General features: G+C 39.2%; 1 protein-coding gene across 1 annotated transcript in view; it reads left to right on the top strand.

Annotated features, from left to right (window-relative positions):
- The first annotated feature begins 1062 nt into the window (after nt 1-1062).
- The window catches only part of LOC128701482 (inactive hydroxysteroid dehydrogenase-like protein 1), a 375829-nt gene continuing 359262 nt past the window's right edge, over nt 1063-17629 (top strand). The window contains exon 1 of the mRNA XM_070101755.1: nt 1063-1472. Within this exon, the coding sequence (XP_069957856.1) occupies nt 1262-1472 (211 nt within the window). The 5' untranslated portion in view covers nt 1063-1261. The remainder of the gene's footprint in view (nt 1473-17629) is intronic.

Genomic DNA, 17629 nt, shown 5'->3' with positions numbered 1-17629 from the left:
AGCCCACATAATTTATGTAAATATTATTACCAGAATTACTGGTTGTATGAGGGTAGTGGGAGTCGAAGGGAGACATTCTCTCGGTGACCTAGGGTGTCTCAAAATATTCCGATATGCCTCAGAGTTGTAGCGTTTGGTAAGAAATAGTGATCTTTGCTGTAGATTACCTAAAAATGTAGCACATAAGGTTATCATGTACTTTAGTCCAAGGACAGAATCCCCCCCCCAACCATCCATATGAGTTGGACACAAAAATACTTATCTGTTGTGGAAATTGTTAATTCTCGCCATGTCAGTAATAATAATAATAATAATAATAATAATAATAATAATAATAATAATAATAATAATAATAATAATAATAATAATAATAATAATGATAATAATAATAATAATAATAATAATAATAATAATAATAATAATAATAATAATAATAATAATAATAATAATAGTAATAACAATAAAAATAATAATAATAAGACTAAGAATAATAAGAATAAGAATAAGAATAAGAATAATAATAATAATAATGCAATGAACAAGGACACGACGGCAGTGGATGTCTGGGTTGCTGGTCGCTGTCTCACCACCAACACTGAACCACACACTCAGCTTACACACTGAGTGTCCGTGGTTTAATCCACGGCATGGGTGGATACCTTGGGCATGTTTCCTTACACCTGCTGTCCTTCTGTTAATCGACCGGTATGGGTCGCATCCTGGGGGATAAGACTGAAGGACCCCAATGAAAGAGAGTCAGTCCTCTGATGAAGCACTGACTTTCATGGGTTATCGGAGTGCTAACCCTCCGCGTTAAAAATCAGAAGCTATCTTAAGACAGTTATTTAACAACACACAGCTTTCTCTTGAATTGTTAACATTACGCTGATAATACTAACAGTCCTATAGTTGTAATTACAGTTGTAGTAAATTATATGTTTATATTTAGTTACTATCGTAATGAATTATTTACGCAGACATGAATTAAGTCACACAACTATTACAACATAGTTTATATTGTGGGTAAGTTGGCAACTTTGTTTACAGATAGTGGCTGGTGGTGGCTACTGGTTCATCCTCGCCTCACTTACCATAACTCTCGCCTCTCCTCGTCACTGTCATCATCTGAGTCTACCTTCACCCACTTTATTACACTCAGTGATTCTTGCCTACAATATTGACTTAGTTACCCAGGACTGTCATACTCCAGTAGTGTCATAAACTTAAGTTGTGAACCTCAACTTGATCCTCAGTAATCACAATGGCAGTTTGTGAGGGATCTGCCAGATGGCTTATAGATGAGATAATGAAAGCTACTTGGCAGGTGGAGGTGTTGGTGTGGTTAGGGATCTTCTACCTGTGCAAGGTGGCTCTAGGTGTGGCCTGGGAGGTAGGTACAGGACTCAGGACACATCTCTGGTCCAAGATGGTCACTAGGGACCTGCCACGGGAGTACGGCGGCAGATGGGCAGGTATGTTACTCTCTTTATTCACCACTAGAATAAAACTGGTTACCAACTAATCCCAAGACATTGGATGGCTTTTAAAGGTTTAGCATAGCAAATGTCATGGTTAATAAGCCAAATTGTTCAGTTTGGCCAATTTGTCATGAGTGAACTTTGCCGAATAAGCCAAATGAAAATTTGTTTTGCCATGAATTAGCAAAAAAACCGATCTGAGCAGTACGAAACAATAAATTAACCGATTGTCAACAATAGTAAATCATTTTAAATTAACCATTGATATATATTGCAGAATTTAACTAAAAAAAATTACCTTATTTTATTGGAGGTTAGGTGAGGTTTTTATGGTTAGGTTAGGTAAGGTTCGTCAGGAAACAGGACAAGTGTTTCCTGACGCGGGTCTTAGATGACGACCCGCCTTTGGAGCTTTGGTCATCTGACCGAGCCCTTCCGCTGGCTTACCGGTCCACCCCTTTAAAAATAATGGTCATTTATAACCATTATTATTAATTATACGTTGGTTTTTATGTTAGTTTCAATCCTAAAATAAAAATATTTATATCATTAATAAAAAAAATGGTATAAGTATGCAATTTTTTTTTAGAAAAATTTAATTTAATTCGGGTTATTTAACACGACAAATATGTATGTATGTATATATATATATATATATATATATATATATATATATATATATATATATATATATATATATATATATATATATATATATATATGCAAAACAACCACTATATGTTCCTTGATAATGTAAGAAGTCACGAAAGCACTTGGAATTTCACTATTCTTTCACAGTGGTTGTTTTGCATATTCTGAAATCACCTGTTTACTGTGATCTTATTGCATTATATATATATATATATATATATATATATATATATATATATATATATATATATATATATATATATATATATATATATATATATATATATATGTATGTATGACTTGCTTCTGCAGTGTTTTAAAAATTGAGGTTGGAGAGTTGAAGAAGGGGGTCTTGCTTCTCCAGGAGGAGATTAGGAGGCTGAAGGTCCACCTCAATGGGTCTGGGAGAGAGTGTGAGGTGGCTGGAGTTGTGGGGAATGAGGCTTCTAGCAGTGAGGTGCAGTCTGTCTCTCACTGTGAGGAGGCTGTAGGTGGGGAGGTAGCAACGGCTACCAGCAGTGAGGTGCAGTCCAGCACCTGCTATAAGTGGCGAGTGGTAACCAGTAATGGGAGGAGAACCAGAATAAGGAAAGTTAAGAGTGAAGGTCTGAAGGTAGGAAATCGCTTCTCTGTTCTTCAGGATGAATGTACTTCAGTGGCCAGTGAAGGTAAGGGTACTATTGCCCCTGCTAACAGAGGTAAATGCATTCTTGTGGTTGGTGACTCTCAGGTAAGATATATTGACCGTGCTTTTTGTAATAGGAATAACAAGATGAGAGATAGAGTGTGCTTCCCTGGAGCTGGTGTTGGGGACATAGTTAACAGGCTGGATAATATCATGTCAGGTAATGGGAACAAGCCCATTATTTGTCTCAGTGCTGGTGGAAATGATATTGGGAAGGGTAGGAGAGAAGAGCTGCTAGGTAAGTACAGGTCAGCTATAGATTTCATTAAGTCTAAGGGAGGGGTCCCAATCATATGTAGCATCTTGCCTAGAAGGGGAGTAGGAAATGAATGGTTGTCTAGGGCAATTGGTGTAAATTGCTGGCTAGACAGATACTGCAAGGAACTTGCAATCCAATTCATTGACAACTAGAACAACTTTTATGGCAAGCATGATATGTATGCAAGGGATGGGGTACATCTCTCTGGGGCTGGGGTGGTAGCACTTGCAAACTCAATTGAGAAGGCCATTGGTGAAATGCCTATGATTTTAAACTGGTAGAAGATAGAGGTATGGGTGTGTGTGGGAAACAAGCAGGTTGCAACACTAGGGTTGGAAACAGTAAATGTATAAAAGGCATTCAGCATGAAGTTATAAATAAAGACAATAGATCAGGTCAGCAAACAAAGGGGGACAGCAGAGGACAGCAAGGGACTAGCTCCCTTAAGGTTTACTATACTAATAGCAGGAGTGTAAGAAATAAGATAGATGAGCTAAGATTAATTGCAAGTGCAGGAAACATAGATATTATTGCTATAACAGAGACCTGGCTCAATCTGAAAGATAGAGAGATGCCCTCTGAATGTCACATACAAGGCTATAAATTATTCCACACTGACAGGGTCAACAGGAAGGGTGGTGGAGTAGCGATGTATGTCAGAGACAATTTAAATTGTTGTGTTAGACAAGATATAAAAGTAGAAGCGTTAGCCACTGAATCTGTTTGGTTACAGCTTCTCGAGGGCCGAGAAAAACTAATTTTGGGTGTGATTTACAGGGCCCCAAATCTTGATAGGGAGTGCAGTAAACTTCTATGGGACGAAATTCGTAAGGCATCTACATACGAAAATGTTGTGGTAATGGGAGATTTCAACTATAGACAGATTGACTGGAGCAATTTGACAGGAAATTTAGAGTCAGGTGACTTTGGAAATAAATGGTATAAAATACCGACACAATGGAAATATAAACACAAATGCAGTATAATGTGATCCTTTATTGACAACGTTTCACCCACGCAGTGGGCTTTTTCAAGTCACACACGGATCTACCTGGGGTTGGAAGGTACGGGAGTATTTATAGTTCAGAACGTTGAGGTCAGGTGAAGATTGCTGCATCAGATGATCTACCGGGTGGGGTTATAGAGTCTTGGGGTAGCTAGGCGGGGATATTGGACAAGTTGTGAGTAGACCTTCTGCAGTGTTCTATGTTCTTATGTGGGATAGCGATGAAGAAGTTTCTTGGCGAGTGACTTTCTTGATACGATCCAGGATTGTTTTTAAAACAGTTTGTGACAGAGCCAACTAGGGGAAATAACCTCCTTGACTTGGTTCTTGCCAGTAGGGAAACACTAATTAATAATCCTTTAGGTTAATGATGAGCTTGGGGAAAGTGATCACAAATCACTCAGTTTTAATATATCATGGAATTCCCCTAATAATGGCAATCAAGTCTCCGTCCCTGACTTTCGCTTGGCTGATTTCATAGGACTGAAAAATTACTTAGGTGGGCTGAACTGGAATGACCTGACTAAGGGTCAGGTAGGTGGTGATGGTTGCCGATATGATGCTTTCCAGGGCATAGTTCTAGCTGCTCAGTCAAATTATGTTCCAAATAGGGAAATCAGATCAAACAAAAATGATCCTAAATGGATGAACAATAGATTAAAATATCTGATTGGTCAAAAGAGAGGCATATATAGGCAAATCAAAAGAGGAGAGGGGCAATTAAGAAATCGATATATTCAGTTAAAGAGAGAAATAAGGGAATTAGAAAAGCAAAAAGAGATTATGAGGTTAAAGTTGCAAGAGAATCGAAGACTAACCCAAAAGGATTCTTTCAGGTATACAGAAGTAAGATCAGGGACAAGATAGGCCCACTCAAAAGTTCCTCGGGTCAGCTCACTGACAGTGATAAGGAAATGTGTAGAATTTTTAACACATACTTCCTCTCAGTTTTTACACAGGAGGATACCAGCGATATACCAGTAATGATAAATTATGTAGAACAGGACGATAATAAACTGTGCACTATTAGGGTCACAAGTGACATGGTCCTTAGGCAAATAGACAAATTAAAACCTAACAAATCCCCAGGCCCTGATGAACTGTATGCAAGGGTTCTAAAGGAATGTAAACAGGAGCTTAGCAAACCTTTGGCTAATCTTTTCAACATATCACTACAAACTGGCATGGTGCCAGATAAGTGGAAAATGGCAAATGTGATACCTATTTTCAAAGCAGGTGACAGGTCCTTAACTTCGAACTATAGACCAATAAGCCTAACCTCCATAGTGGAAAAATTTATGGAATCAATAATTGCCGAGGCAGTTCGCAGCCACCTTGAAAAGCATAAATTAATTAACGAATCTCACCATGGTTTTACAAAGGGGCGTTCCTGCCTTACGAATTTATTAACTTTTTTCACTAAGGTATTTGAGGAGGTAGATCATGGTAATGAATATGATATTGTGTATATGGACTTCAGTAAGGCTTTTGACAGGGTCCCACATCAGAGACTATTGAGGAAAATTAAGGCACATGGAATAGGAGGAGAAATTTTTTCCTGGATAGAGGCATGGTTGACAAATAGGCAGCAGAGAGTTTGCATAAATGGGGAGAAATCAGAGTGGGGAAGCGTCACGAGCGGTGTTCCACAGGGGTCAGTGTTGGGCCCCCTGCTGTTCACAGTCTACATAAACGATATAGATGAGGGCATAAAGAGCGACATCGGCAAGTTTGCCGATGACACCAAAATAGGCCGTCGAATTCATTCTGACGAGGACATTAGAGCACTCCAGGAAGATTTGAATAGACTGATGCAGTGGTCGGAGAAGTGGCAGATGCAGTTTAATATAGACAAATGCAAAGTTCTAAATGTTGGACAGGACAATAACCATGCCACATATAAACTAAATAATGTAGATCTTAATATTACGGATTGCGAAAAAGATTTAGGAGTTCTGGTTAGCAGTAATCTGAAACCAAGACAACAGTGCATAAGTGTTCGCAATAAAGCTAATAGAATCCTTGGCTTCATATCAAGAAGCATAAATAATAGGAGTCCTCAGGTTGTTCTTCAACTCTATACATCCTTGGTTAGGCCTCATTTAGATTATGCTGCACAGTTTTGGTCACCGTATTACAGAATGGATATAAATGCTCTGGAAAATGTACAAAGGAGGATGACAAAGTTGATCCCATGTATCAGAAACCTTCCCTATGAGGATAGACTAAGGGCCCTGAATCTGCACTCTCTAGAAAGACGTAGAATTAGGGGGGATATGATTGAGGTGTATAAATGGAAGACAGGAATAAATAAAGGGGATGTAAATAGTGTGCTGAAAATATCTAGCCTAGACAGGACTCGCAGCAATGGTTTCAAGTTGGAAAAATTCATATTCAGGAAGGATATAGGAAAGTACTGGTTTGGTAATAGAGTTGTGGATGAGTGGAACAAACTCCCAAGTACAGTTATAGAGGCCAGAACGTTGTGTAGTTTTAAAAATAGGTTGGATAAATACATGAGTGGATGTGGGTGGGTGTGAGTTGGACCTGATAGCTTGTGCTACCAGGTCGGTTGCCGTGTTCCTCCCTTAAGTCAATGTGACCTGACCTGACTAGGTTGGGTGCATTGGCTTAAGCCGGTAGGAGACTTGGACCTGCCTCGCATGGGCCAGTAGGCCTTCTGCAGTGTTCCTTCGTTCTTATGTTCTCCCTATTCGGCACGACATATATATATATATATATATATATATATATATATATATATATATATATATATATATATATATATATATATATATATATATATATATATATATATATATATATATATATATATATATATATATATATATATATATGTATATATATATATATATATATACATATAATATATATATATGTATATATATATATATATATATATATATATATATATATATATATATATATATATATATATATATATATATATATATATATATATATATATATATATGTCGTGCCGAATAGGGAGAACTTGCGATCTTGGCTTAAATAGCAACGTTCATCTTGCCATATAGGACAAGTGAAAATTTGTGTATGCAATAATTTCGCCAAAATCATTCTGAACCTAACGAAAAAAATATATTTCACTGTGTTTAGTTAGGTTATATTAGGTTATATATTTAGTTAGGTTAGGCTAAAATAAATTGTTCTTGTTAAAATAAGGTTAGGTAAGTTTTCTAAGTTTCTTTTGGTGCAAAATTAAAATTTTTTACATTATCATTAATGAAAAATATATATCTTTAAACGTATAAGAATTTTTTTTTAGAAAGGACTTAATTTTAAATGAGTTCTTGCTAATTGACCAGTTTTACATATTCGGCACGACATATATATACACACACACACACACACACACACACACACACACACACACACACACACACACATATATATATATATATATATATATATATATATATATATATATATATATATATATATTTATATATATATATATATATATATATATATATATATATATATATATATATATATATTTATATATATATATATATATATATATATATATATATATATATATATATATATATATATATATATATATATATATATATATATATATATATATATATGTATGTATGTATATATATGCATTATACATATGCATGAGTTCGAGTCCTTGGCTAGTGTAGTGTTGTCATTGGTCAATACCACTCGTTCGTGGTCACAATAATATAAAATACTGCTCGTTGAACTAGTACACCAAACAGGGACTAGAACGAAATTAGCCTAGAGTCATCCACACCATCATGTATCCTTGGGTAGGGAGTACCACATCCAGTTCCGCTGGATGCCCTACTCTTAAGGATCGTATGGTCCAGTGGATTAGGGTGTGATGCGTTTTCGCCCACCATGAGGCAGGCCAAAGCAGAATGGGTTCGAGTCCTTGGCTAGTGTAGTGTTGTTATTGATCAATACCACTTGTTCGTGGTCACAATAACATATATAATATATATGGGGGGAGTAGAATGATAGGTCTAGGCCTTTCGCGTTGCAATCAACACATCATCAGGAGCTTGCAAAATTGCAGAAAAGAGGCGGATGTCCAGCAAATAACGTTCCTAGAGGACTGTCTTTTACTGTAGTGTAGAGACGGAGAAAGGAGAGGGTTCCGGAAGTGATCAGGTACCAACAGTACCATAGCCAGAGAGATGAATATGATAGTATTAGAAAAATCCCACAAACGAATCGAAATTATCGTGGCAATAATAAAAAATTTGGTCATATTCTGCTATGATATCTATAACTATAAATATATAAATATATTGGCAGTTATATAGAAATCACTGGCACTTATATCCTCCCCACCTAGGACAATGTGTCCCAAAAGAAGGAAAACGGTACTATATACAGGGGAGACTTGAAAAAGTTATGTAAAGGAAACGTGGCTCATTAAAATGAACTCATTAAAAGGAGGAAACATCTGTAATAACAGGAAAGCTGGTCAAAGATATCCCACATAATTCTGAGGCACTCTGGTTCAACCTTCAGAAACTGCAGGAAAACAAAAATATAAGCCCTAATTCCTCGGTGTGACCCAACATTTAAGACAGTCTGATGCATTTGTATAAGAGCCCAATTTTAAACTGTGTACTATTGCCTCAACTAAAAATGCATCTAATTTAAACAACCCATCACTGATATTGTATAATGACTCATGCTTAATAATTGCCAATTCTGCAATATTCCTTTCTAGCCAGGAGGGACAATGGAAGATGACTCTTCCATCCAATTTGCTGGATTATTACAATCTCTAATATGGTTGAAAATCACGTTCGACTCCTGTGCTATATGTATCAAATAACGGTGCTGGGACATTCTCACCTCCAATGACTTTCCAGTTTGTCCCAAATAGGAGAGACTACAACTGTTGGAACTTATTCGGTCCGAGAAGTCTCAACAGAGAAAAACACACTGTTCGAGGGCCCATACACCCACCCAAAAACAAAAACATACTCTCCCGGATTGGTGTAGGTCGATGGAAGGTACTACTTAATTTATAGATTTACCCTTCAGGGAAGAAGTAGGTAGTTTATACTGTTATTACACTAATATTAGGATTATTGAGGCAACTGTAGATAATAATAATGTAGACCTAAGACCTTAATATAGGTAGTAATAGGCCAAATGTAGGCAAACACTAGGTTAAGTTAGCTAGGGAGAACTGGCAGCCCAAGTTTGAATGACGAGGCGCGGGTCTCGAAGACGCCAGATTTCTCTTCTTAGACTAGACACTGTCTGAGCAACATGTGCCGTGATCAGCAGACGGCGCCCCCCACGTGTCTTCACACATGAGACCTGGGGAAATCTGGTAGAGACACCTCGATGTACCGTTGATAACCTCCTCCGTCAGGCCCATACAGTAAGATAAAACCTCCACTTTTTCTTAGGATTTCTGGCCAGTGTCTGGGGAAAATTGCAAGTGAGTTGAGCTGTGGCCTTTGTGCAGCTGGCAGTTCATGATCAGTATGTGATTTTGTCTCTTGTCTACCTAGAAGCTAGTGTCTGTTTCTGCATAGTTATACTAGGGGATACACACCCTCTTGGATACAGGAATTTCTGAGGTGCAGGCAGGTCACTAATATCGATTGAATATTGCAGAAATTACGGCTCCCAGTTGCACGTGGTTTCTGAGGGGAAGTCCAAAGGGGCTAAGCTTAGGGAGGTTGAAGATCAGGATATATGCTGCAACACCAAGTAAGTTAGTCCTTTAAATATGCATGCAGGCGAGATTTCTGGCAACATCAGTCATTTATGAAAATCTGTCCTATAAGCCACTTGTGAGGCTGAGGTACTGACCTCAGAGCTTGGTGTCAACAGAGCTTGCCAGGGTAGGCGACTCACTTGGAGGCAGTCCAGACAAATTTTCACAATTGGTCATTCGAACCGGGTGGAATAGCTAGGTTAAAATTAACATAGCTAGGCCACAGTTAGGAACCAGTTTAAGAGTTAGGTTAAGTTAGTACACCTAGGCCCAGAGTTACACAGAGGCTAGGCCAAGCTGACTATACACAGAAGTTGTTATTTGCAGTAATTTACAGGCAGGTCAGGTAGGCTAGAGAAGCTTGTGAATTTAATTATTTACAGTGATTACAAGTAATCCAGAGTAGGAGACTTGTGTGTTAATTACTTACAGTGGATTTGCAAGGTAGCCACAGTTAGGCTAGGCTTGTGCAATATTTACAACAGTTATAGTAGCTAGGACAGATTTAACTTAGTTATTATTTACAGGGAGTTCTAAAGCCAGGTTTAAGCTATAACACACTAGTTAGGTTAGGATTTACCTTATCCAACCATCCACGCTGAGTAAGTTGGGCACAGTTAGGCCAAGCTGGTTACGTACATTATTCATTTACTGTTTCACAAGTTGAATTGTTGAATTTATTTGTGAGAACCAAGTGATTTTAATTTGTATACTGCATTTTTATTGTGTGATTTTCATTGTCTTTGACTCATTTTAATGTGGGATTTGTGAATTGTACCACAGACTAGGTTAAGTCCTGTAATTATTTGCTGACATTGTACAGGAAATTGTTGGGTTAAGCTTTCACATCGATACACATTTCGATTGGGATTTGAGAGCTAACAGTGTACATTTTTGATTCAGAGTAGAGTCAATTTAATAAAGGGAGTTGTTAAGCTTGTTGAGAAGCCTTGAGACTCGTTTATTCTTGCCTAATACCATTCGTGCTGTGGGGTGGGCTAATTGAAGTACAAATTAGTACCCTGATCTTAACTAAACCGCAACTATGGTAGGTGAAGATGAAATACTAGCTGTCCCAGCTCTAAGTCAATTAAAGCGGTCTATGGGAGCCTATAAAACGGTCTATGGGAGCCTATAAGGGATGCCTGAGTAAAGCATGTGAGGAGTGTCGTATGGCCAGGCAAGATCAGGATGTAGACTGGGAGGAACTAGAGAGTTGCCTGAAACCTTTGCAGCAAAGGCTGGAGGCCTTTGAGAGATCATTTATCCTTTATGAGACAGAGGCCTATACTACAGGTGAGTCTGACTATACAGTCGAGGTAGCACGGAAGGACTATGACGAACGAAGGGCAGAGTGTAAAGCAGAGATGAGACTCTGCAGGCAGTTAATAAAGACTTTGAAGGCCGGTACAGCAGGGGCAGCAAATGTTTCAAGGAACACGAACAACAGCACGCCTGTTAATGTTTTGCCCAGATTGCCCCTGTTGAATTTACCAACGTTCTACGGAACCTTAACAGAGTACATTGCTTTCTGGGATCAGTTTAAAGCCCAGATAGATGACAGAGACGATTTGCCAGATGCCGTCAAATTACAGTATTTACGTTCACAGTTCAAGGGTAAAGCCTTGGACTTGGTCCGTCATTACCAAACCACTGACACTAATTACCAACATGCCAAAGACCAATTAAAGGACATGTTTGGCAACACTGAGGAGATAAAGATTGCTATACTTTATCGGTTGTTGGATCTAGAGGCTTGTCACCATGACCGTCAGAGCCTAGAGAAGTTCCGAATCGAAGTTATGAGTTTGACAAATAGTCTTAAAGATTTACATGATTGGGGTAAGTCAGAATGGTTCATCAGTCAGGTGATTCAGAGGAAACTGGCTGGCACTACAGTGCATGAGTTACACTTAAAATATCGGACGAATAGGTTCACGATACAACAAATTGTTGTGGGGTTGGGAGATCTCGTTTCTCATTTGAGTATAGGTGTGAGAGAAGAGTCACCACCATCACCACATAAAAACCCAGGCAGTTACTCAAAGATCTCGAGAGATCAGTCTAAAGCTCCTACGACTAATGTTGGAGTGTACTATGGTAAAGAAGTTTCTAAGGTAAGAACCTCTAAGCAGAACCTCAGAGGCACTCACGCCAGAATATGCGTGTTCTGCGAAGGCGAACATGCTAGCACAAGTTGCTCGGAGTATATAACACTGAGCAGTAGGCAACAGAGACTAAGGGAGTTGAGACTCTGCTTCAAATGTTGTGGGGAACACTTTGCGAGAGACTGTGGCACCCAGCTCAGTGAGTGTCGAGTCTGTTGCAAAGGTAAGCACCATACTGCACTATGTCCCAATAATTTAAGGGAGCCCCAGGCTAGTAGGGATATCTCTCAGGTAGAGATAGAAAGTGAGTCTGAGCCTGAAATGGTAGCCAGCGTGATTAGTGGGAGTGAAGTCTCCAATCCTAGTGAGAATCACGGAGGTGCTGCCCTTCCTACAGTCATGGCAAAGGTTGTGAATGGGCACAGGTCTGAAACAACCCGATTATTCTTTGGTGCAGGAGCACAAGTATCCTTAATAACAAAGAAGTTGGTTGCTAAATTAAAGTTGAAGGCCACAAGGAAAGTTAGTATGAGGTTGGGAGGGGCTGTAAGTCAGGCCCCACCCAAATCTTATGATGTGGTGGATGTCAGGGTCAAATTAGGTGGATATCGCAGAGACATTACAGCCTTGGTGGTAGAGACGTTACCCAGGGCAATTACAATGAGAGGTCTTGCTGCAGCAGCTAAGTGATTGAAAGACCTTCACGTGAAGCTAGCAGACCAGGGAATTACCACTGACGCAGTCAGAAATGTATGTATCTTGGTGGGAGCCAATCAGATAGATGACTTCCTGTCTACACGACGGACGTTTAGGAAAGGAATTGGTTTATACAGATCCCCAGTAGGATACATAATAGGCGGCAGGATTCCACATGAATTCCCTGCCACACCAGATAGAGAAGAAGCTGTCCCCATGATAGCTGGGGGAGTAGTGATAATGAGTACCAGTATACACGATGAACCACCAGGGAAGCTGAACCGGGTAGGGAGTGACGAACACTCGGCCACCTTGGGAAAACACTTTTACAGGGTACGTAAAGAGGGAGATAGATTGCCATTAAATCCAGGGAACCTCGTATCAGTGGGAAGAAAGGCTACCAGGGCATGTGGGCCACTGAGTGGGAAAGTACGGAGCCACTCAGTCAAGGCTAGACATACAAAAGATGTTAAAGTTAAAGGAAAGGGTGCTAAGACCACCACAACCAACAAGTTTACACCCCCAGAGGTCCACGCAGGGGAAACTGGACGGTTGAAGTTAGATCAGAGTCTGCTCGACGAGAGTGGCCAGAGGCACTCGTGTCCAGGGTCCGCCGTGGGGGCTCGCGGAAGGTGAACTTGATTTAGACTTAGCGCCTACCTTCGCCGGAGGGAGGATGTTGGAACTTATTTGGTCCGAGAAGTCCCAACGGGGAAAAACACACTGTTCGAGGGCCCTTACACACACCCAAAAACAAAATCATACTCTCCCGGATTGGCGTAGGTGGATGGAAGATACTACTTAATTTATAGATTTACCCTTCAGGGAAGAAGTAGGTAGTTTATACTGTTAGTACACTAATATTAGGATTATTGGGGCAACTGTAGATAATAATAATGTAGACCTAAGACCTTAACATAGGTAGTAATAGGCCAAATGTAGGCAAACACTAGGTTAAGTTAGCTATGGAGAACTGGCAGCCCAAGTTTGATTGACGAGGTGTGGGTCTCAAAGACGCCAGATCTCTCTTCTTAGACTAGACACCGTCTGAGCAACACGTGCCGTGATCAGCAGACGGCGCCCCCCACTTGTCTTCACACATGAGACCTGGGGAAATCTGGTAGAGGCACCTCGATGTACCATAGATAATCTCCTCTGTCAGGCCCATACAGTAAGATAAAACCTCCACTTTTTCTTAGGATTTCTGGCCAGTGTCTGGGGAAAATTGCAAGTGAGTTGAGCTGTGGCCTTTGTGCAGCCGGCAGTTCATGACCAGTACATGATTTTGTCTCTTGTCTACCTAGAAGCTAGTGTCCATTTCTACACAGTTATACTAGGGGATACACACCCTCTTGGATACAGGAATTTCTGAGGTGCAGGCAGGTCACTAATATCGATTGAATATTGCAGAAATTAAGGCTCCCAGTTGTACGTGGTTTCTGAGGGGAAGTCCAAAGGGGCTAAGCTTAGGGAGGTTGAAGATCAGGATATATGCTGCAACACCAAGTAAGTTAGTCCTTTAAACGTGCATGCAGGCGAGATTTCTTGCAACATCAATCATTTATGAAAATCTGTCCTATAAGCCACTTGTGAGGCTGAGGTACCGACCTCAGAGCTTGGTGTCAACAGAGCTTGCCAGGGTAGGCGACTCACTTGGAAGCAGTCCAGACAAATTTTCACAACAACCGTTGCAACCAACACGTTGTTGGGTGCATTCTTTATCAGAATGCTTCTAACAGTCCGTGAATTTTTAATACTACTTGTATAATAAATCTTCTAGGAGCCTTCGGCAGGATAGATAAATTCTCGCGAAACTTTTTCTCAATAAAGACACCCAAGTGTTGCACATGTGTCTAATTTATCAACTTGTCGGTTCACTAAACTATTTTCAAATAAAAATATGTTGGTTCTCCCTTACCATGAAAACTTGGTTGATATTCCTTCTCTGCTTAAGAATTTTAATATCAAAGTTGTGCTTAAACATCTTGATACAGTAAAAAAAAAAGACTTTTGATAAAAAATTTCCCCAAGATTCCTTCTAAAATATGTGTTAAAATTTATTACGGTGACACTGTTAAAAGTCTTTAAGTTTAAAACCTCGTCAACATAGCATTACAAGTGGACAAGGCCCTAATGCTCTGTTTATAGGGAGTGATAGGGAGTGCAGTAAGCTGTTATGGGACGAAATTCATAAGGTATAAGATATGAAAATGTTGTGATAATGGGAGATTTTAACTTTAGACAAATTGATTGGAACAATATGACAGGAAATCTTGAGTCTAGTGACTTTCTTGATATGGTTCAGGATTGCTTTTTAGAACAGGTTGTGACAGAACCAACTAGAGGAAACAATCTGCTTGACTTGATTCTTGCCAACAAAGATTCAGTAATTAATAATCTTGAGGTTAATGATAAGCTTTTGGAAAGTGATCACAAATCACTTAGTTTCAATATATCATGGAATTATCCAGATAACTGCAATCAAATCTCTGTCCCAGATTTTCGCTTGGCCGACTTCATGGGACTGAAAAATTACCTGGGTGGGCTAAATTGGGATGTCCTGACTATGGCTCAGGTAGGTGATCTTGGTTGCCAATATGACGTTTTTCATAGCATAGTTCTAGCTGCCCAGACAACTTTTGTTCCAAGTAGGGAAATTAGATCTAACAAAAATGATCCCAAATGGATGAACAATAGACTAGAACATCTCATTGGCCAAAAGAGAGGCATATATAGGCATATCAAAAGAGGGGATGGGCAGTTAAGAAATCCATATATTCAATTAAAGAGACAAATAAAGATAGGAATAAGAAAAGCAATAAGGGATTATGAGGCTAAGGTCGCAAGGGATTCAAAAACTAATCCAAAAGGGTTCTACCGGGTATACAGAAGATTAGGGACAAGATTGGCCCACTTAAGAGTAACTCTGGTCAGATCACTGACAGTGATAAGGATATGTGTGAAATTCTCAATGCCTACTTCCTCTCAGTTTTTACCCAGGAAAATACTAGCGATATTCCAGAAATAATAAATTATGTAGAACAGGATGATAATAAACTATGCACGATTGTGGTAACTAGTGACATGGTCCTCAGACAAATAGAGAAACTAAAACCTAGCAAATCCCCAGGCCCTGATGAACTGTCTGCAAGGGTGTTAAAAGAATGTAAAGAGGAACTTAGCATACCTTTGGCTAATCTTTTTAACTTATCACTGCAAACTGGCATAGTGCCTGATAAGTGGAAAATGGCAAACGTAATACCTATTTACAAGGCAGGTGACAGTTCCTTAGCTTCGAACTATAGACCAATAAGCCTTACCTCCATAGTGGGAAAATTTATGGAATCAACAATTGCCGAAGCAATTCGTAGCCATCTTGATAGGCATAGATTGATTAATGAATCTCAACACGGTTTTACAAAGTGCGTTCCTATCTTACGAATTTACTAACTTTTTTCACTAAGGTGTTTGAGGAGGTAGATCATGGTAATGAATATGATAGTGTGTATATGGACTTCAGTAAAGCTTTCGATAGAGTTCCACATCAGAGGCTATTGAGGAAACTTAAGGCATACGGAATAGGAGGAGAAATATTTTCCTGGGTAGAGGCATAGCTGACAAACAGGCAGCAGAGAGTTTGCATAAATGGGGGGAAATCAGAATGGGGGCACGTCACAAGCGGGGTTCTGCAGGGGCCAGTGTTGGGCTCGTTGTTGTTCACAATTTACATAAATGACATAGATGAGGGAATAAATAGCGACATAAGCAAATTTGCTGATGACACCAAAATAGGCCGTCCAATTCATTCTATTGAGGACGCTAGAGCACTCCACGATGATTTGAATAGACTGATGCAATGGTCGGAGAAGTGGCAGATGCAGTTTAATATAGACAAATGCAAAGTTCTAAATGTTGGACAGGAAAATAACCATGCCACATATAAACTAAATAATGTAGATCTTAATACTACTGATTGCGAAAAGGATTTAGGAGTTCTGGTTAGCAGTAATCTAAAACCAAGACAACAGTGCATCAGTGTTTGCAATAAAGCTAACAGAATTCTTGGCTTCATATCTAGAAGTATAAATTATAGAAGTCCTCAGGTTATTCTTCAACTCTATATATCCTTGGTTAGGCCTCATTTAGACTATGCTGCTCAGTTCTGGTCACCGTATTACAAAATGGATATAAATGTTCTGGAAAACGTACAGAGGAGGATGACAAAGTTGATCCTATGTATCAGAAATCTTCCCTATGAGGATAGACTGAGGCCCTGAATCTGCACTCTCTCGAAAGGTGTAGAATTAGAGGGATATGATCGAGGTGTTTAAATGGAAAACAGGAATAAATAAAGGGGATGTAAATAGCGTGCTGAAAATTTCCAGCCAAGACAGGACTCGCAGCAATGATTTCAAGTTGGAAAAAATCAGATTCAGAAAGGATATAGGAAAGCACTGGTTTAGTAATAGAGTTGTGGATGAGTGGAACAAACTCCCGAGTACAGTTATAGAGGCTGAAACGTTGTGTAGTTTTAAAAATAGGTTGGATAAATACAAGAGTGGGTGTGGGTCGGTGTGAGTTTGACCTGTCTAGCTTGTGCTATTAGGTCTGGTGCCGTGCTCCTTCCTTAAGTGGAGGTGACCAGACTGGGTGGGTCATTGGGCTAATCCGGGGAGGGGACATGGACCTGATCCGCATGGGTCAGTAGGCCTGTTGCAGTGTTCCTTCTTTCTTATGTTCTTCTTACGAAATTTGTATCTCGTAAGTCCATGGTCGAGAGGAATATAGTAGAATCATGTCTCATAAAAAATAGTTTTGAAAATAATATAAATGTTGCTGCTTGGTAATACAAATTCGATTCACTTATAATTAATAAAATTTGGGAACAGTTGAAGATACATTAGACAAATTAATTTTTTGGGTATATGTAAGGAGTGTTTCACGGAACCTTTATTACCTACCATCATCATCATAAA

This window comes from Cherax quadricarinatus, chromosome 78 (assembly GCF_038502225.1).
Source record: "Cherax quadricarinatus isolate ZL_2023a chromosome 78, ASM3850222v1, whole genome shotgun sequence".
Classification (NCBI taxonomy): domain Eukaryota; kingdom Metazoa; phylum Arthropoda; class Malacostraca; order Decapoda; family Parastacidae; genus Cherax; species Cherax quadricarinatus.
Note: the sequence above shows the minus strand (reverse complement) of the source record. Positions and strands in the feature narration are given on the sequence as shown.